This window comes from Zonotrichia albicollis, chromosome W (genome assembly GCF_047830755.1).
Source record: "Zonotrichia albicollis isolate bZonAlb1 chromosome W, bZonAlb1.hap1, whole genome shotgun sequence".
NCBI lineage: Eukaryota > Metazoa > Chordata > Aves > Passeriformes > Passerellidae > Zonotrichia > Zonotrichia albicollis.
This window is the reverse complement of record NC_133859.1, coordinates 13,446,363-13,466,750: the sequence shown is the minus strand read 5'-3', so window position 1 is coordinate 13,466,750 and position 20,388 is coordinate 13,446,363. Positions and strand designations below refer to the sequence as shown.

Genomic DNA, 20,388 nt, shown 5'->3' with positions numbered 1-20,388 from the left:
TCAAAAACATTTGGGAGAGTGGCCATCACTGCAGGTGCAGCAAGAGCATCTGCCCTTCTGTTGCCTTCAGCGATAAACCCTGGCAAGTCAGTGTGTGACCTGACTTGCATCACATAAAATGGTTTCTCTTGGTGAGTGACTAACTTTACCAGTTTTGAGAGCAATTTGAAAAGCGTGATGTTAGACACTTCTTGCAGTATTGCTTGATCTGCCCTGTATACTACTCCTGCCACATATGCAGAGTCTGTAATTGGATTGAATGGTTCTGAGAACCTTTCAAAAGCCCTAACAACTGCAGCCAATTCAGCAACTTGAGGTGAACCTTCCACCTCAGCAATGTCTGTCTCCCACAGCTGGGTTTGAGGATCCTTCCAAGTCATAACGGACTTGTGGGACCTCCCGGACGCATCTGTAAAGACAGTTAGAGCCTTTTTTAAAGGTCTTCTACTTTGAGCACTTCTCAGTTTCAAAGTGAATTGAACATCTTGTTCGAACAATTTGTGAGCGGGCCGCGCTACTGAAATTTGTCCATAGTAGGAATCCAGAGCAAACTGCAACACTTCATTTTCTTGAAACAATTGTTCCAGTATTTTCATAGTATTTTGACCTGATTTTAACTCAACTGGAATGTGAATGCACTTAAAATCACATCCTGCTAACTCCCTGATCCGGGTCCTTGCTTTCCGGATCAGTTCCGCTAACAGCTCCTGAGGCTTTGTCAGTTTCTTGGACCTTTTGTGACTGAGGAAAACCCATTCTATGATCAAGAGAGAGTCCCTCTGGTCCTGGTCCTTTTTTGGTGTCTCCTTTGCCTTAGGTGTTTGTTTTTCCTCCCACTGGAAAATAATTCCATGGAGGTAGGGCAACTTACCTAGGATGATAAATTTGAATGGCAGGTCAGGCCGGCATCGGTGGGCCTGTCTTGTGGACATTGCAATCTGAACCTTTTCTAGAGCTTTCCGTGCCTCTGGGGTAATAGACCTAGGAGCACCTGGGTCCTCTCTCCCTTTCAATAAATTGAAAAGAGGGGCAAGGTCTTCGTTAGTCAGACCAAGTCATGGCCTTACCCAATTCAAAGACCCACAAAACTTGTGGACATCCGCAAGGGTCTTGATCCTTGGATTGATTTCTAGTTTTTGAGGAACAATGGTCCTGTTTCCAATTTCTAATCCCAAATATTTCCAAGGTGGCATCTTTTGAATTTTCATTTCCTCAAGCTCGAGCCCTGCAACAATCAATACATCGATCGTTTGGTCAAGCACATATGTGAGTAAATCATCATTGGGGGCACACACAAGGATATCACCCATATAATGATAGATGATGGCCTTCTCTGCGGCTGCACGCACTGGGGAAAGCAGGGAAGAGACATACCACTGGCAGATAGCTGGAGATACCTTTAATCCCTGAGGAAGAACGGTCCAATGGTACCTTTTCATAGGAGCTTCTAAATTGATAGAAGGGACTGAGAATGCCAAACGCGGTGCATCGTCAGGGTGCAATGGGATTTGGAAAAAACAATCTTTAATATCAATAACAGCTAATTTCCAATCTTGGGGAAGCATTGTTGGGGATGGCATACCAGGTTGGGGAGAACCCATATCTTCAATTACATTATTAATTTGTCGGAGGTTGTGAAGAAGTCGCCATCTTTTTTGTCAGCTTTTTGGATGACAAACACTGGAGAGTTCCATAGGGACATGGTCTCCACAATGTGGCCCTTTCTTAGTTGCTCTTCCACTAGTTCCTCAAGCACCTTTATTTTTTGTTTACTCAGTGGCCACTGTTTCATGTCAACTGGTTTGTCTGTTTTCCACTTCAGTTTTTGGATGGGGCGCTGTTGTTCAATGACTGCTGTACAAAAATGCTGTGGAGAGTCTGGAATATCAATTGTGACACCCCACTGGGCCATTAAATCTCTCCCTAACAAAGGTTCCGAATAATCTAACACAAATGGACGGATATTTGCCAATTGTCCATTTGGACTCTCGAATAGAATAATGCTTTTGGATTGTCTTGCCAATTGCAGACCTCCTACACCTGGAAGGTGACCGGCAACATTTTGCAAAGGCCAATGTGCAGGCCAGTCTTGTACTGGAATCACTGTGCAGTCTGCACCTGTGTCTACAAGCATCTCAATGCGTTTTGACTCCCTACCCTCACTGACATTGCATCATAATTTGGGTTTGTCTTTCCCAATAACTTGGACCCGGGCGACTGTGGGCCCTTGTTTTTCAGTACTTTCAGGTAAAGACGGCACAGGGATAGCTTGTGCAACAATTTGTCCCTTGGGAAGAAACAGGGGTGGGTGGAAACAGTGCAGCCTGAGAACGAATTGCTCAGGATCAGATATTGTCATTCCTGGAGCAATTTCAATCTCTTGCGGTGTGTGTTTGGTGTCCCCAATGACGATGTACTTACAACGAATTCGGTTCCAAGTACCCTTCTGTTCAGGATTGACAGAGACAAAATGCCAGTCAGTGTCCTTCAGGTGGAGTGACTCTGTCAGCTGCAACCTGTAAGGCTCATTGACAGAAGAAGTGGTTAACACAGGATCACCTAAATCATAACAAATTTTATTTTGTTTCACTTTCAACAGTGGACCAGCAGACTTGGTCTTTGAAGCACCTGCTTCACTTACATAAATATTAATATTATCGCGCGCTTGATTTGTTTTGCTACCCTTATTCCCTTGGCCTACTCTTTTTGTGTCTGCACGCCTGGCAGGCCGGCGCTCCCTTTTCAGTTTTTTTGTTGTTGTTGACCCCCAGGGAGGGCTTATACTTCTCCTCCCCTGCCATTTCTAAATTCATCAAATTGCAGTTGCAGGAGGCACTGGTTACTCCAGTGCCCTAGGTTATTACAAAGCAGGCATGGTTTTGTGGGCTCAACCATTGCTGGTCTCCGCTGCTGCCCAGGGTACTGCTGTGCTGAGGGAAAGGGCGCAGAGCTGGCAACGGCGACATGCTGAGGTGGTCTTGGCAGCAGCCTTTGTCTTGTGTCTTCAGCCACACTCATCAGAGGCACTTTCCTGTTACAGACTAGAAGCATATCTTTTAGTGTAGGGGGAGGTTCTGTAGGAAGGCTCAGGATTGCCGCTCGACACTGTTCATTTGCATTTGTAAATGCCATTTCCTCTAAAACCACTTCTCTAGCATTCTCTTTTTTAACTTGTATTTCAATGGCTCTAGTTAACCTTTCTACAAATTTCAAAAAAGTCTCTTATGGTAGCTGTTTAATTTTACTATAGGGCTCAAAAGGCCCCTCAGTTTGGAGGGAAAAGAATGCTTTTTCAGCTGCTTCTTTTACTTTCTCGAGTGTTTCTGCAGGAATTGCAGTAGCTTGGATTAAGGGTGAAGACCACTGGCCCTCACCACAGAGGTGCTCGATGGTGATAGGGTTACCCCTGTTGTCTTTCACTGTGTTTGGATCAGCATGCATGCCTGGGAGAGCGTCTTCTAGAAGTTGTTTCCATGCTAATTCCCATAATTTGAATTCCGTGGAGGTCATGAGACAGGAAAAAAGCCGTTTTAAATCATTTGGGATCACCACAGTCCTACTCAGTTCGGAATTTAAAAGGCCACGGAAATATGGACTGTGTGGACCATATTCTTTATGAGATTTACAGATCTCTTTAATCAATTGTCGTCCTAAAGAACTCCAATTAGCAGTTGGAGCTGTCCCCCCCTGTGCTGCAGGCTGAAATGTAACAAGAGCTAGTGACAACATGGGATTATGCATTGGGTCTGATGTTCCCTGCTCTGTATCCCTTGAATCAGAAGCATTGGGATAACAGATACAGGTTGGGGGACAGGCAGTGGGTGTGTCCCCACCGTGGGAACCAGGGGAGGGGGCGGGGACGCAATGGGAACAGGGGGCAGGGTCAAGGGGCTGGCAGGGGGCGGGGACGTCTGGTGACACCCCCTGGGAGGAGTAGAGGGGCCGAGCTGAGGGTACTGCAGGAAAGGGGGGGGGAGGGGGGAAGGGGTCACAAGGAACAGGAGGGGAGGGGGATGGGGATGGAATTTTGGAATGCTTAAGAGGATTTTGGGAAGAAGAAGACCAGGTTTGGGAAGATGCCACATGGCATCCACCATCTTGTGGACCCCCTAGGGACTGGGGGCCATTTTGGGCATCACTGCTCTCTGGAAACCTGACACGTGCTCTGGGTTTTAGAGTGGGGGACACAGGGGATTGGGAAAGGTTCCACACAGCCTGGACAGGGCAACTCAGGCATTTTAGCAAACTCTGGGAATCGACTTCCCAATGAGTGTGTTCTCTTTAAAATACCAAGTTTTGGGGTAAGAGTTTTAGGGGTTTTTGAGCTAGGAGAGGGAGAAACAGGGAGAACAGAGGTACATGGCTTGGTATTTGACTTTTTCTCAATTTCCCATTGTTTGAGCAAGGCTGTTTGAATTTGTAAACTCCAAAACACAAATTTAGCTGAGGGTGCCTTGCCAGACTGCCCTAAGGTTATCAATTCATTCCCAACTTTATCCCAGAATTGAATATTGTGGATTTCTTCAGGGGACATTTGTGGGAAGTGTAGAAAGAGCTATCTTATAAACTGTTTCAATTTTCCTTTTGAGAACTTCACATTACTACTGACTAAAATGCTAACAATATGATAATACACTCCTTTTTGTACAATGCTGAGTTTCGAACTGATTTGTGGAGAAAAGAAGAAACCTCACAACTTTGTAAAAGTTGCAAAGCCCGGTATGCTTTTATTACCACGCGCGCCGGACGCAAGCCTCCCCAAAAGGCATGCGTACCCCCGGAGACTTCGAGTCTTCTTTTTATCCCCCTTCCAAATGCATATGCATAGAGTTTCACAATAAGTTCATACATATTCATTCCGCGTGACATTTAGCACCAGTTCTTCTTTATCAAAGGAATTTCTAGGTCGGGGGCAAATTGACCTCGTGGTTTTTTTCTGTTTTTCTTTCTCTGTCTCCTTGTTGTCTCTGGAATGCGGCCTCTCCTTCAGCTTTGGCTCTACAGACCCTTCACCTCTTCCAGGCACTTCACCTAGTTCAGGATGGATCCCTACTCTGTCTCAGAATCCATGTTAGATCTAAAAGGCAAAGTACAAAATCCCACCTGACCAAAAACAAAGCCAAAATCAGCTACTGATTTCTAAAAAAACCACAGATAGGAAGGCAATAACGAACAGACAAAAGCTTTACAATGCAGCTGTATATACTGCTTTTAAAATTCCCAGGCAGCAGCTGCAGGGAGCTGGAACACGCCCTGCCGAGCCGAGGCAGAAACAAAGCCTCCCCCGCCGTGGAATGCAGCCCCCCAGCAGGGCTGAGAGAGGAGCCTCCCCAGCACCACGTGGCAAGCCGATACCGGGGCCCCCCACACCGCGTGTGCAGAGCCCCCCCCACCCCGTGCCGAGAGAGATCCCCCAGCCACGTGTAGAGAGCCCCCCTCCCCCGCACAGAGAGAGAGAACGCTGCGCTGCTGAGCCGGGGGGAAGGGAAGAGAGCAATCCCGCTCCGGCGCGAATTCTAAAAGAGAGCAACACATGCCGCAGAACGCTAAAGCCTAGAACGCAATGGATTCCCTCTGTGGCGCTGCGCAGCCAAAATGCAAAGGCAAAAAAAGAACAGAACTCGCAGCAGAGTCTGTTTTTTGAGCTTCTGCTCCACCGTGAGCAGAGATACTCACCTGAAATTGAAGCTGTAGCTGGCAAGGTCCAGGCAGGCAGGTCTCCTCACCGGAGCAGGACCCCTCTATGGGCAGGAGAGGCTACCATGTTCTTCCTCTGGAAAATCTGCTCACCATCAAGGAGCTGGGCTTTCCAGAGGTGCCGAACAGTCCACAAAACTTCTTTCTGGGATTAATCCCAAAGTCTCTAACTGAGAGCATTGCAACCAAGGCTCTTTCAGCTGGATGCATGGCAGTCGAAGCTTGCCCGAGGTACTGAGAGTCCTTCTGGGGCTGCAGAATCGCTTTGCCCACCCAGAGACGCCAAATATTGGAATATGAATCCCAATATTACCAGTTAGATTGTGCCTGGGCCACTCTGACCCTTGCTGCTAGGCCAAAGGCGGCAACTGTGGTGTATCACCCCAGAGACACCTTTAGCTTGGTGGAGGTTGCAGCTGGGCAGCTGAACAAGTCCAGGCTTGTTAGGAACTCCGTTTATCTCAGGAGGGAAGGCTTCAGGCGAATAGTGAGGAAGAAGGAGATGGATTCTGCCGGAGAGTTATATCCAGAGCTTTATTCCATGGTCACAGAGATCTGAATCTTGGCAACAGCTCCAACAGAATACTGACCACATGGCTTGATTCAGCTTTTAAGCTCAGGGACAGGGGAAGGGGAGGGACAGGGGAAGGGGAGGGACAGGTGAGCTACCAACCAGGTGGGAGGGGCAGGGTCTCAGGGGAGGATGACACCCAGACAGGCCAATGACCTCTGGGCATAGGGGCATCTTTTGATCTTGACCAACCACACGACGGCCTTCCTGTAATGTTAAGCCTTATTGACAGGACTCACTCAGCAAGGAGGCGAGGGGGAAGGGAGAGAGGTATAGGCACACCTGGGGAAGGGGCCCGGAAGTTTAAAACAGGCTATTACAATACACTGCAACAGCTCCTGTCTCATTATGGATCTTATCACTTCCAGAAATGCAAAATCATTTTTATGACAGACCAAAGAGGCAGTATGTGGATCCAATGACTGCCAACCTGTCAGCCTCAATTCCATGCCTTGGAAAATGATAGAACAGAACCTCTGAGAAGCTATGCTAAGGCACATGGAAGACAGGGAGGTGATTCGAGACAGCCAGCACGGCTTCACTAAGGGCAAGTCCTGTCTGACCAACTCAGTGGCCTTTTGTGATGGAGTGACTACAGCAGTGGACAAGAGAATAGCTACAGATGTCATCTATCTGAAGTTCTGTAATGCTTTTGACAGTGCCCCACAACATCCTTGTGGTGGTTTGACCAGGAAGGAGTGGGAATTCTGGGAAGCTGTGGTCAAACCAATGAAGGTTTTGGGTTTGAGACTGGCACCCGGTGTAGCCAGTGGGGTTTGGACACACCTCCGAGAATACACAGGGGTTAAAAGCAGGGCACTGCCCTTGGCACGCTCTCTTGGGACATCGCGGCGAAGAGGTCAGATCTCTCCCCCGTCCAGACCGCTGCTGCTGGGCGGGGGAGGGGCAGCCACGTGGTAGGCCCGGGGTCTGGACAGAGATGGGAGGTGAGGGGCCTTCAAGGATGGAAGGGTGGGGGAGCCCCAAGAGGCATCGGGCAGCCATTCCCCCCCCCCCCCCCCCCCCCAGGAGGGAGAGAGAGGAGAGCCGGCGTCTGAATGTGATAGCAGCCGCCCAGGAGGAGAAAGGGGGGGGAAAGGGTGCAGCCCGGCCGGCCGCAGCAGCAGCACGTGTGGGAGTATCATCTCGTCCCAGGACAGACAAAGACTGAAAACTTTTAACCCTTTCTTTCATGATTGGGGCCTTGCAAAAATGCTAATCCTCCTCGAAGCTGAATAAGAAGGGAGATGAGATGAGATGAGACAAGGACCTGGCCCGAAGAACGTGGAGATGATTGGATGGGGAGAGATGATTTGGAGTGGCCTTTTGGCTGGACTTTTCTTGTGGCCATGGACTCAGTTGTTCCTGTGACACAGACTGCATTTAGGGGGAGGCAGTGCCTCAAAACCAGGAGGGTTCATTCGTGAGGACCCCCCGGCCCCAGGGGGTTGGAAAAATATGGGGGGGACAGATGTCCCAAAGCAGAGACTGTGCCTTTTGGAGTGAGACAAGGCATCCTTGAAAGACAACCCTAAAAGCAGCTCTGGCCATGTCTCAGTGGTGAGAGCACTGGGCATGGAAGGAAGATGTCACAAGCGGCAAAAGGACTTCTTTTTCCGGGCGGTGCCGAAGTGACAGGGAAGCACACGAGGTTTCAGTGTGTTTCCAGGAGAAGCCTATGGAACAAGAAGGACTCCTTTCCTCTTCATGAACTGCAGTTTGAGTATACTAAAGTGTCGTGCCGGGCTGGGCAGTTGGTGTTTTGGGAGAATGTATCGGATTGGGAAAGTCAGGTAGTGGGGAGGAGGAAAGTTTTTTTGTAAGGTTTTCAATTTTTTTTTTTCTTTTTCCTTATAGTCTTTCCCTATTTTCCTGTAGTTTAGGTAATAAAGTGTTCTTTATGTTTAAGTTGGAGCCTGTTTTGCTTATTCCTGGTCACATCTCACAGCAGACACCAGGGTGAGGCATTTTCATGGGGGGGCACTGGCTCTGTGCCAGGCTCAAACCATGACAATCCTTCTCCCTAAATTGGAGATACATGGATTTGATGGCTCATTTATTTGTTGGATGAGGAATTGGCTAGATGGTTGCATCCAGAAGGTAGTGGTGAACAGCTCGATGTCCAGATATAGACCAGTGACAACTGGTGTCCCTCAGGGGCTGTATTGGGACCAGTGCTGTTTAATATCTTCACTAATCATATAGACAAAGGGATGGAGTGCAACCTCAGCAAGTTTGCAGATGACAAAGCTCTGTGGTGAGGAACGGGATGCCATCCAGAGGGACCTGGACAAGCTCAACAACTGGGACCATATAAACCTCATGAAGTTCATCAAGGCAAAATGCAAGGGCCTGCACCTGGTTTGGAGCAAATATAAGGCCCCAAAAGCTCACTTGATGAGCCTCTTAAAAGGGCTTACAGTTTTTCATGCACTCTGTGTAAGATGTACGGAAAAAATACTGACAAAATATCCTCAAAAGGCCAAAACAGCAACAAAAATATTTACTGGCAACATCAGAAAATCAGAGAACTTTGTCAAAAGTTTAGAGTAGCATTCAATCAGCATAAAACATTTCACAAAACATTAACTTAGTCCATTCGATGCAGCAGACTCCAAGCCCATTGGATTTTAAGTTACTCAAAACTCTGAGAAGAAGGAATTAGAAGAAGAAGGAGAAAGAGAGAAAGACAGAGAAGATATAGAAAATAACAAGTATAGCTTCCCCTCCTGGTTCCAGTGGTGTTCAACTGATAGAAATCCCAAGAGGAGGTAGAGTTAAGACATATGCTTAACTGCTATGAAAGTCTGTCAGCCACTGAGAAGCCTTGAGCCAGCTCCAGCTGCACATTTCTGTACATTAACTATTCACAAATTTTTGTCTTTAGCTATTGGAATATGTATCCCAATATAACCAGTTAGATGGTGCCTAGGCCAGTTCTGACCTTCGCTGCTGGGCCACAGGCAGCTCTGCGGTGTTATACCTCAAAGATACCTTGGCTGGCGGCAGAGTGCAGCGGGGCACAAGACAGGACTCCGTTCTCCTCAGGGGAGAGCTTCTGGCGATGGTGAAGAAAAGAAGGGAGCGGATTCTGCTAGAAGGTAGCCAGATGTTTATTCCATGAGCACAGATATGTCTGCACTGGGCTACTGCTGATAACAGAATAGGGCCGCATGGTCTCATTCACATTTTAAGCTCAGGACAGGGGAAGGGGAGGGGACAGGTGAGTCACCAACCAGGTGAAGGGGCAGGGTCTCCAGGTACTAGGGTCACCTATCACACGACGCCTTGCTGGTATGTTAGCCTGATTGACAGGGCACACTCAGCGAGGGGCGAGGGGGAAGGGAGAAGGTAAAACAGGATATTGCAACACACCACAACATCTCCCCCTAGTTTTGTTTAAAAAGAAGAGGACTGTGTTTATGGTGCAGAATGATTCTACTGAGGCTTCTAGGTCATCCACTGGAGCACTGAGGGCTTCCAAATGGTAGACCTCAGGAGGGGGAGATGAGCTTGAGATTAACTTGAGAACCATGCGTCTGATTACTCCAAAAACAATGCTAAAAACTACAATAACTACAACTAAAATAAACAGCACTAAAATTACAGTTTTCAGAATAGATCCCAACCAGCCCGAGAGTCCCCAGCCATTGAAAAGTCCATTCAGCTCGTTGTCAGTTTCTCTGTTGATGTCTGAGAACTTTTATCGAGGTAGTCCATATGTGGTTTGGGCTGCGGTACTATGTAGGAGATTGCAGGTGGGATGATCACGAGTAGGACGAGAAGCAGGCTCGGTCTCATGACGTCTCGAGGCTACACACGAACAGTGGGATCTAAACTGGTACAAAAATTGAGACAAACATATATTACAAACTATTCCAGATAGGAGGCTTAAATGGAATTTCTTCCAGAGAACGTGCACGACGTTTTCTTCTCCAGGCAGCGTGAGCAACCTGGGGTGCTTCTGCAGATTTCTCTGAGACTTTGGGAACATAGGGCTTTACCCATTTGGAAGGAACTCACCTTAAACCAGAGGGGGTGGATACACAGGCGTATCCACGTCCCCAAGTAACCAATTTGTAAGGTCCCACCATTTTCCAAGTCTCAGGGTCTTTTACTAAAACTGGAGGTTTTTCTTTCATCAACCTGTGACTGTTCCCCCCAAAGTGGCGTAGGATGGGTGGGTTCAGGCTGTCAAAAGAACAATTCAGAAAATTGATTGTGAATAGCGCCCTGGATAACCGGATGTGGGGAGGTTCTACCTTCAGAACCTGTTGTTGCTGGTCCAGGACCCTTTTAATATCACGGTGAGTTCTTTCTACAATGGCTTGACCTGTAGGGGAGTAGGGGATGCCAGTTTTGTGCTCTACTCCCCATTGCTGCAGGAAGCTCCCGAATTCCTTGGATTTATAAGCAGGCCCATTATCAGTTTTCAGCTCCTTGGGGATGCCCATGAAAGAAAAAGCCTGTAAGAGGTGCTTAATAGCATCAATAGATGATTCTCTTGTGTGGGCAGAAGCATAGACCGCTCCAGAAAAGGTATCTACACTAACATGAACATATTTCTGCCGTCCAAAAGCTTGTATGTGTGTTACATCTGTTTGCCACAGTTCACAACTGTTCAGTCCCCTTGGGTTTGCTCCCATACTCACTGTAGGGAGTGCATGTTGTTGGCAATTTGGGCACGTGGCCACAATCGCTTTGGCCTGTTCTCGAGTGATGTTAAACTGGCGAACCAGGCCAGGTGCATTTTGGTGGAAAAGCTGGTGGCTGATTTTTGCCTGTTCAAAAACATTTGGGAGAGTGGCCATCACTGCAGGCGCAGCAAGAGCATCTGCCCTTCTGTTGCCTTCAGCGATAAACCCTGGCAAGTCAGTGTGTGACCTGACATGCATCACATAAAAGGGTTGCTCTCGGTGAGTGACTAACTTTACCAGTTTTGAGAGCAATTCAAAAAGTGCAATGTTAGATACATCTTGCAGTATTGCTTGATCTGCTCTGGATACTACTCCTGCCACGTATGCAGAGTCTGTAATCAGATTAAATGGTTCTGAGAACCTTTCAAAAGCCCTAACAACCGCAGCCAATTCAGCAACCTGAGGTGAACCTTCCACCTCAGCAATGTCCGTCTCCCACTGCTGGGTTTGAGGATCTTTCCAAGTCATAACAGACTTGTGGGACCTCCCGGACGCATCTGTAAAGACAGTTAGAGCCCTTTTTAATGGTCTCCTACTTAGAGCAGTTCTTAATTTTAAAGTAAATTGAACATCTTGTTCAAACAATTTGCAAGCGGGCCGTGCTACCGAAAATTGTCCTGAGTAGGAATCCAGAGCAAACTGCAACACTTCATTTTCTTGAAACAATTGTTCCAGTATTTTCATAGTATTTTGACCTGATTTTAACTCAACTGGAATGTGAATGCACTTAAAATCACATCCTGCTAACTCCCTGATCCGGGTCCTTGCTTTCCGGATCAGTTCTGCTACCAGTTCCTGAGGCTTTGTCAGTCTCTTGGACCTTTTGTGACTGAGGAAAACCCATTCTATGATCAAGAGAGAGTCCCTCTGGTCCCGGTCCTTTTTTGGTGTGTCCTTTGCCTTAGGTGTTTGTTTTTCCTCCCACTGGAAAATAATTCCATGGAGGTGTGGCAACTTACCTAGGATGATAAATTTGAATGGCAGATCAGGCCGGCATCGGTGGGCCTGTCTTGTGGACATTGCAATCTGAACCTTTTCTAGAGCTTTCCGTGCCTCTGGGGTAATAGACCTAGGAGCACCTGGGTCCTCTCCCCCTTTCAATAAATTGAAAAGAGGGGCAAGGTCTTCATTAGTCAGACCAAGCCATGGTCTTACCCAATTCAAAGACCCACACAACTTGTGGACATCCGCAAGGGTCTTGATCCTTGGATTGATTTCTAGTTTTTGAGGAACAATGGTCCTATTTCCAATTTCTAAGCCCAAATACTTCTAAGGTGGCATCTTTTGAATTTTCTGTTCCTGGAGCTCGAACCCTGCAACAATCAATGCATCGATCGTTAGGTCAAGCGCATGTGTTAGTAAATCATCATTGGGGGCACACACAAGGATATCATCCATATAATGGTAGATGATGGCCTTCTCTGAGGCTGCACGAACTGGGGAAAGCAGGGAAGAGACATACCACTGGCAGATAGCTGGAGATACCTTTAGGCCCTGAGGAAGAACGGTCCAATGGTACCTTTTCATAGGAGCTTCTGAATTGATAGAAGGGACAGAGAATGCCAAACGCGGTGCATCATCAGGGTGCAATGGGATTTGGAAAAAACAATCTTTAATATCAATAACAGCAAATTTCCAATCTTGGGGAAGCATTGTTGGGGATGGCATACCAGGTTGAGGAGAACCCATATCTTCAATTACATTATTAATTTGTCGGAGGTCACAGAGAAGTCGCCACCTCTTTTTGTCAGCTTTTTGGATGACAAACACTGGAGAGTTCCATGGGGACATGGTCTCCACAATGTGGCCCTTTTTTAGTTGCTCTTGTACTAGTTCCTCAAGCACCTTAATTTTTTGTTTACTGAGTGGCCACTGTTTCACATCAACTGGTTCGTCTGTTTTCCACTTAAGTTTTTGGGTGGGGCGCTGTTGTTTAATGACTGCTGCACAAAAATGCTGTGGAGAGTCTGGAATATTAATTGTGACACCCCACTGGGCCATTAAATCTCTCCCTAACAAAGGTTCTGAATAATCTGACACAAATGGACGGATATTTGCCAATTGTCCGTTTGGACCCTCAAATTGAATAATGCTTTTGGATTGCCTTGCCAATTGCAGACCTCCTACACCTCGAAGGTGACCAGCAACATTTTGTAAAGGCCAGTGTGCTGGCCAGTCTTGTACTGGAATCACTGTGCAGTCTGCACCTGTGTCTACAAGCATCTCAATGCGTTTAGACTCCCCACTCCCACTGACATTGCACCACAATTTGGGTTTATCTGTCCCAATAACTTGGACCCGGGCGACTGTGGGCCCTTGTTTATCGACATTTTCAGGTAAAGATGGCACAGGGATAGCTTGAGCAACAATTTGTCCCTTGGGAAGAAACAGGGGTGGGTGGAAACAGTGCAGGCTGAGAACAAATTGCTTGGGATCTGATGTTGTTATTCCTGGAGCAATTTCGATCTCTTGTGGTGTGTTTTTGTCCCCAGTGATGATGTACTTACAACGAATTTGGTTCCAAGTACCTTTCTGTTCAGGATTTACAGAGACAATATGCCAGTCAGTGTCCTTCAGGTGGAGTGACTCTGTCAGCTGCAACCTGTAAGGCTCATTGACAGAAGATGCGGTTAATACAGAATCACTTAAATCATAACAAAGGTTATTTTGTTTCACTTTCAACAGTGGGCTAGCAGACTTGGTCTTTGAAACACCTGCTTCACTTACACAAATGTTAATATTATTGCGCGCTTGATTTATTTTGCTACCCTTATTCTCTTGGCCTGCTCCTTTTATGTCTGCACGCCTGGCAGGCTGGCGCTTTATTCTTCGTGTTTTTGTTGTTGACCCCCAGGGAGGGCTTGCAGTTCTCCTCCCCTGCTATTTTTAAATTCATCAAATTCCCTTTTCAGGGGGCACTGGTTACTCCAGTGTCCTAGCTTCTTACAAAGCAGGCATGGTTTAGTGGGCTCAACCATTGCTGGTCTCCGCTGCTGCCCAGGGTACTGCTGTGCTGAGGGAAAAGGTGAAGGGCTGGCAACAGCAACACGCTGGGGTGGTCTTGGCAGCAGCCTTGGTCTGGTGTCTTCAGCTACAGTCATCAGAGGCACTTTCCTGTTACAGACTAGAAGCATATCTTTTAATGTAGGGGAAGGTTCCATAGGAAGGCTCAGGATTGCTGCTCGACACTGTTCATTTGCATTTGTAAACGCTATTTCTTCTAAAATTGCTTCCCTTGCATTTTCCTTTTTAACTTGTATTTCAATGGCTCTAGTTAGCCTTTCTACAAATTTCACAAAAGGCTCTGATGGTAGTTGTTTGATTTTACTATAGGGCTCAAAAGGCCCCTCAGTTTGGAGGGAAAAGAATGCTTTTTCAGCTGCTTCCTTTACTTTCTCAAGTGTTTCTGTAGGAATTGCAGCAGCTTGGACTGAGGGAGAAACCATTGACCCTCACCACAGAGGTGGTCAATAGTGATAAGGTTACCATTGTTGTCTTTTGCTGTGTTTGGATCAGCCTGTAAGCTTGGGAGAGCATCTTTTAGCAGTTGCTTCAATGCTGATTCCCATAATTTGAATTCTGTGGATGTCATGAGACATGAAAACAGTTGTTTTAAATCATGTGGAACTACAATAGTCCTACTTAATTCAGAATTTAAAAGGCCACGGAAATATGGACTGTGTGGACCATATTCTTTATGAGATTTACAGATCTCTTTAATCAATTGTCGTCCAAAAGAACTCCAATTAGCAGTTGGGGCTGCTCCTGCTTGAGCTGCAGGCTGAAACGTAACAGGAGCCAGTGACAACATGGCAACATGCATTGGGTCTGCTGTCCCCTGCTCTGTATCCCTTGAATCAGAAGCATTGGGATCACAGCTACAGGTTTGGGGACAGGCAGTGGGTGTGTCCCCACCGTGGGAACCCGGGGAGGGGGCGGGGAAAGGGAGCCGGCAAGGGGCGGGGAAACCGTGGGAACAGGGGGCGGGGTCAAGGGGCTGGCGGGGGGCGGGGATACCGTGGGAACAGGAGGCGGGGTCACCTGGTGACATCACGTCAGCAGCCGCCCCCTGGCAGGAGTAGAGGGGCGGAGCTGAGGGTACTGCAGGAAAGGCGAGGGGAGGGGGGAAGGTGTCACGAGGAACAGGAGGAGAGGGGGATGGGGATGGAATTTTGGAATGCTTAAGAGGATTTTGGGAAGAAGACCCGGTTTGGGAAGATGCCACGTGGCACCCACCATCTTGTGCACCCCCTAGGGACTGGGGGCCATTTTGGACATCACTGCTCTCCGAAAAACTAACACGTGCTCGGGATTTTTTTGGGGAAAGAGGTTTAGGGGTTTTAGAGGGAGAGGGAGGAACATGGAGAGCAGAGGCACATGGCTTTACATTTGGCTTTTTCTCCATTTCCTTTTGTTTGAGCAATGCTGTTCGAATTTGCAAACTCCAGAACACAAATTTAGCTGAGGGTAATTTGCCAGATTGTCCTAAGGTTATCAATTCATTCCCAACTTTATCCCAGAATTGAATATTGTGGATTTCTTCAGGGAAAATGTTTGGGAACTGCAGAAAAAGCCATCTTATAAACTGTTTCAATTTTCCTTTAGAGAATTTCACATTACTCTTGATTAAAATGCTAACAATATCATAATACACTCCCCTTTGTACAATGCTAAGTTTGGAACCCATGTTAAAAAGCAAAGTACTTAATCCCGCCTGACCAAAAACAAAGCTAAAATCAGCTACCAATTTCTAAAAAAAACCACAGATAGAAAGCGATAACGAGCAGACAAAAGCTTCACAATGCAGCTGTATATACTGCTTTTAAAATTCCCGGGCAGCAGCAGCAGGGCACGCCCTGCCGAATAGAGGCAGACACAAAGCCTCCCCCGCGGTGGAATGCAGCACCCCCGCGGAGCAGACAGAGCAGCCGCTCCACGTGGCAGCCGAAACCGGGACGCCCCCCCCCCTGCCGCCGCGTGTGCAGAGCACTCCCAACACCGCAGGTCCCCCGGCCACGTGGAAAGAGAGCCCCCCCCTCCCCCGCAAAGAGAAAGAGAAAGAAAATCTCCTAACACGTGTCTGAACACGCTGCTGAGCCGGGGGGGAAGGGCAGAGAGCGATCTCGCTCCGGCGCGAATTCTAAAAAACAGTGAAACACGCAGCAGGAAAGCTAAACTAGAACGCTATGAATTCTCGTCTGTGGGGCTGCGCAGCCAAAATGCAAAGGCAAAAAAGGAACAGAACTCGCGGCAGAGTCTGTTTTTGAGCTTCTGCTCTACCGAAAGCAGAGATACTCACGTGAAATGGAAGCTGTAGGCTGGGTCTAGGCAGGCAGGTCTCCACCGGAAAAGGACCTCTCTCTGGGTGCAAGAGAGGCTCCCCTTTTCTCCCTCTGGAAATCTGCTCACCACAATGAAGCTGGGCTTTCCAGAAGGCGCCGAACAGTCCACGAAACTTTTTCTGGGAGTATTCCCAAAGTCTCTAGCTGGGAGTCTTGAAGCCAGGCTCCTTTCAGCTGGATGCACGGCTGGCAGAAGCTTCTCTGAGGAACTGCGAGTCCGTTTTTGGGCTCAGGGTCGCTTGCCCACCCAGGGACGCCAATATATTGGAATATGTATCCCAATATAACCAGTTAGATGGTGCCTAGGCCAGTTCTGACCTTCGCTGCTGGGCCACAGGCAGCTCTGCGGTGTTATACCTCAAAGATACCTTGGCTGGCGGCAGAGTGCAGCGGGGCACAAGACAGGACTCCGTTCTCCTCAGGGGAGAGCTTCTGGCGATGGTGAAGAAAAGAAGGGAGCGGATTCTGCTAGAAGGTAGCCAGATGTTTATTCCATGAGCACAGATATGTCTGCACTGGGCTACTGCTGATAACAGAATAGGGCCGCATGGTCTCATTCACATTTTAAGCTCAGGACAGGGGAAGGGGAGGGGACAGGTGAGTCACCAACCAGGTGAAGGGGCAGGGTCTCCAGGTACTAGGGTCACCTATCACACGACGCCTTGCTGGTATGTTAGCCTGATTGACAGGGCACACTCAGCGAGGGGCGAGGGGGAAGGGAGAAGGTAAAACAGGATATTGCAACACACCACAACATTTAGCCTTTTCACTCTCTATAGCTATCTGAAAGGTGGTTGTAGTCAGATGGGTGTTGGTCTCTTTTTCCAGGCAACAACTGACAGAATGAGAGGACAGAGTCTTAAGCTGCACCAAGGGAAATTTAGGCTGGATGTTAGGAAAAAGTTTTTTATGGAAAGAGTGATAAAGTACTGGAATCATCTGCCAGGGGAGGTGGTGAAGTCACCATCGCTGGATGTGTTTAAAAAAAGATTGGATGTGGCACTCAGTGCCATGATTTATTTCAGGTGGTATTAGGGCATGGGTGGATCTTGATGATCTTCAAGATCTCTTCCAATCTAGTGATTCTGTGATTTTCCATTGCAGCTGAAATAGGCTTTTGCTGAAAGCAATTTTGTGAGGTAGTGATTTGCGGAGAAAGGAAGAAACCTCACAACTTGTAAAAGTTGTAAAGCCCAGTATGCCTTTATTACGACGCGCGCCGGACGCAAGCCTCCCCAAAAGGCATGCGTACCCCCGGAGACTTCGAGTCCTCTTTTTATCCCCCTTCCAAATGCATATGCATACAGTTTCAAAATAAGTTCATACATATTCATTCCGCGCGACATTTAGCACTAATTCTTCTTTATCAGAGGAATTCCTAGGCCGGGGGCAGATTGACGTCGTGGTTTTTCTGTTTTTCTTTCTCTGTCTCCTTGCTGTCTCTGGAATGCGGCCTCTCCTTCAGCTTTAGCTCCACAGACCCTTCACCTCTCCCAGACACTTCACCTAGTTCAGGATGGATCCTTACTCTTTCTCAGTAGAGCTGGCTCATAAAATCAGAGCTAGAAATTGAACGAGGTATTAAATATTGCCTGCTCCCCACTGCTCCTGTCCTCTCTGCAGAGCCATACTGTCTTGCTTGGTTTTGGCAAGGCTTCCTTCACATTGCATCTAAGGTCAGATCCCCAATAGAGGCCTTTCCCTATATTCCTTGTTATCCCATCTATATTTCTAGAACTAGTTCATATTTCTTCAGCTGTACAAACAGGTAGTTAATGTGTTTGTGGGAAACAGTTTTCCCTTGGAGATTAGTTTAGCACTGGAAAAGGGAACCCATGGAGGTGGTGAAATCTCCATTCTTGGAGGACTTACCTAGACAAAGCAATGACTGACTTGGCCTTGTGTTGCTAATAACTATACTTGAGTGAAAGGCTGGACTATATGGACTTCAGAGGGTAATTTCAGCTCACACTTCTGATATAATATTCTACTGTTATTTCAGTGATATTTCAGTGGGATATGTGTGAGTACTTACATATGTTTACATTTCAATAGATTAATTATTTGACCATTGGTTGTTCAGTGGTAGCTAATGGTCTCAGCAATGCATCAGTATACTTGCTACAGTCATGCTCTTTATGTTCTCTTAGGTTATAAAAGTAACTGCTCTCATCTAACTGTGGTGTTTTACCATTGATAAACCTAACCCTTACTCTGAAGCTACCCATGTAGTCAAACTCTACATTGGGTAGGACCAGTGGTATTGTATGATAAATCTGATTCTGGAAATAAACTGTAAATTCCTGCTCCTAATGTTATAATGAGTAATTTATGGTGAAATGAAAGGAAAATTTTCCAAATGTAAGTGCCCCAGTATCTTAGTGCAAAGAATGTAGGAGGTTCCCTCTTGGGAAGAGCTATTCAGCAACAGATGTGCATATGATGAAATTTTCCTACTCAATTCCTAACAGACCACCTTACAATACAATTTCCCTCTTATGTCTAATGATAAGCAAAGGATCAGTTTTGCAGAAATACATACATATTCACAGTTAAATTTAGACTTAAGTACTTTGCTGAATCACAGAATGCTTGAAGTGGGAAGGGGCATCTTGAGATGATTTAGTCTAACCTGCCTGTTTACGCAAGGTCAGCTAAAGCAGGTTGCCCAAGAATAATAAGACATTCATAACAGTAAGAAATTAATTCTCCTAATATTTATCTGGTAGGCTTAAATTGAATATTTATCAGCTACCACAAAATAAATTTACTGCACTTGTTTCTCATTGTAAATATGAGTGACAAGTTTAACAGTTTATAAAGTCATACAAATTGTAATATTTTCATTAAAAGTCCACTACTTTCTATTAGTATTCTATCAGTATTTAAGCTATAACATTTCATCTCTTTGCTTCTTTATTATGCCTCCACTTTCTTTTAAACTTGCTGATTCTATCAAACTACAAAAAGCAAGAGGTTTTATTCATGTGAGCCTTTCAATAGAAACAAGAGGCTAATAGTTTTTCACAATAAAACATTTTAAATTCAAGTTTACAGTGATGGCTTTCCGGACAGTTTTTTTAAAAGTGCTTAGAGTTTATTATGTGTTTAACAAAATCCTGTCTACCTTCCTTATAACAACAAGGAAAGGGAAAAAGCCTGATAAATATTTTTATATACTTCTGAAGGAGGGGCTCAGTTTTGGAAAGACCACCCACCCGAAGGTGGCAATTGCAGGGACAGAATGGAAGATCTAAATCCTACAGGATTGTCCTGGTTTAGGGCAAATTTTGGGAGGAAACTTCCGAATGGGGTCTCTCTAGAAAGCAAAACTCAAGCGGCCCCTCTCTCTACTGGTTTGGGAAAAGATTTCCTTGGAGAAAAGTGAAAAAAACTGTTTCTTTAACAAGCAAAGTATTCACAAGCATAAAAATTAATAATACTAAACAATAAAACTTCTTGCTGTTTTGAAGAGATAGAAAATTCAGAAAGTCCTTGTCATGGAATATAGCTCAGCTCTTTTAGTCTCTCATCAGTCTCTCTGTGCTGGAAAGTGCCACGGCCCAGGCCCAGTGGGCCACAGGTGCGAGCTCCTGGTGCTCTTTTGGGCTTTTAGTCCACAGCACGTTCAAACAATTTCAAGAAAAAGGAAAAACTACAGTCCAGGGAACTTCTCTGCCTCAGTTAGCAAAAAAAAAAAAAAAAAATAGCTATAAAGCAAAGGAGATCCCTCTCCCACACTCTGTCTGTGCTGCAGACAACACAGTCTGTGAGAAGGATGTGGGGGAACAAGTGCAGTTTCTGATAACAAATTCTGCACTTCTTGGCTCTTTGAACTAGTCTTAAAGGTGCAGAACTTCATATCTAGCATAAACAGAATAGATGATTGGGGATCCAAGCATCATAAAGTCACCCTAGGACATTTCACTTCTTATCCTTATATCGTCAGCTTTCTACTAAAACTAATATATATATATATATATATATATATATATACAGTATACAGCTATATACTGACAATGGTAGTGATATTCATCAAACAGTAATATTTACACATGGTTCTTACTCCACAATTAGATCT

General features: G+C 46.3%; 1 protein-coding gene across 5 annotated transcripts in view; it reads left to right on the top strand.

Moving 5' to 3' along the window:
• The window catches only part of LOC141726965 (guanine nucleotide-binding protein G(q) subunit alpha), a 274,925-nt gene that overhangs the window by 235,324 nt on the left and 19,213 nt on the right, over window positions 1-20,388 (top strand). The window contains exon 6 of one of the 5 annotated variants that reach the window (XM_074532110.1): window positions 4,991-6,320. The exons of the other annotated variants lie outside the window; for them this stretch is intronic. Coding sequence (XP_074388211.1) covers window positions 4,991-5,035 — 45 coding nt within the window. The 3' untranslated portion in view covers window positions 5,036-6,320. Of the gene's footprint in view, window positions 1-4,990; window positions 6,321-20,388 lie in introns of those variants that run through there. 5 annotated transcript variants of the gene reach the window in all.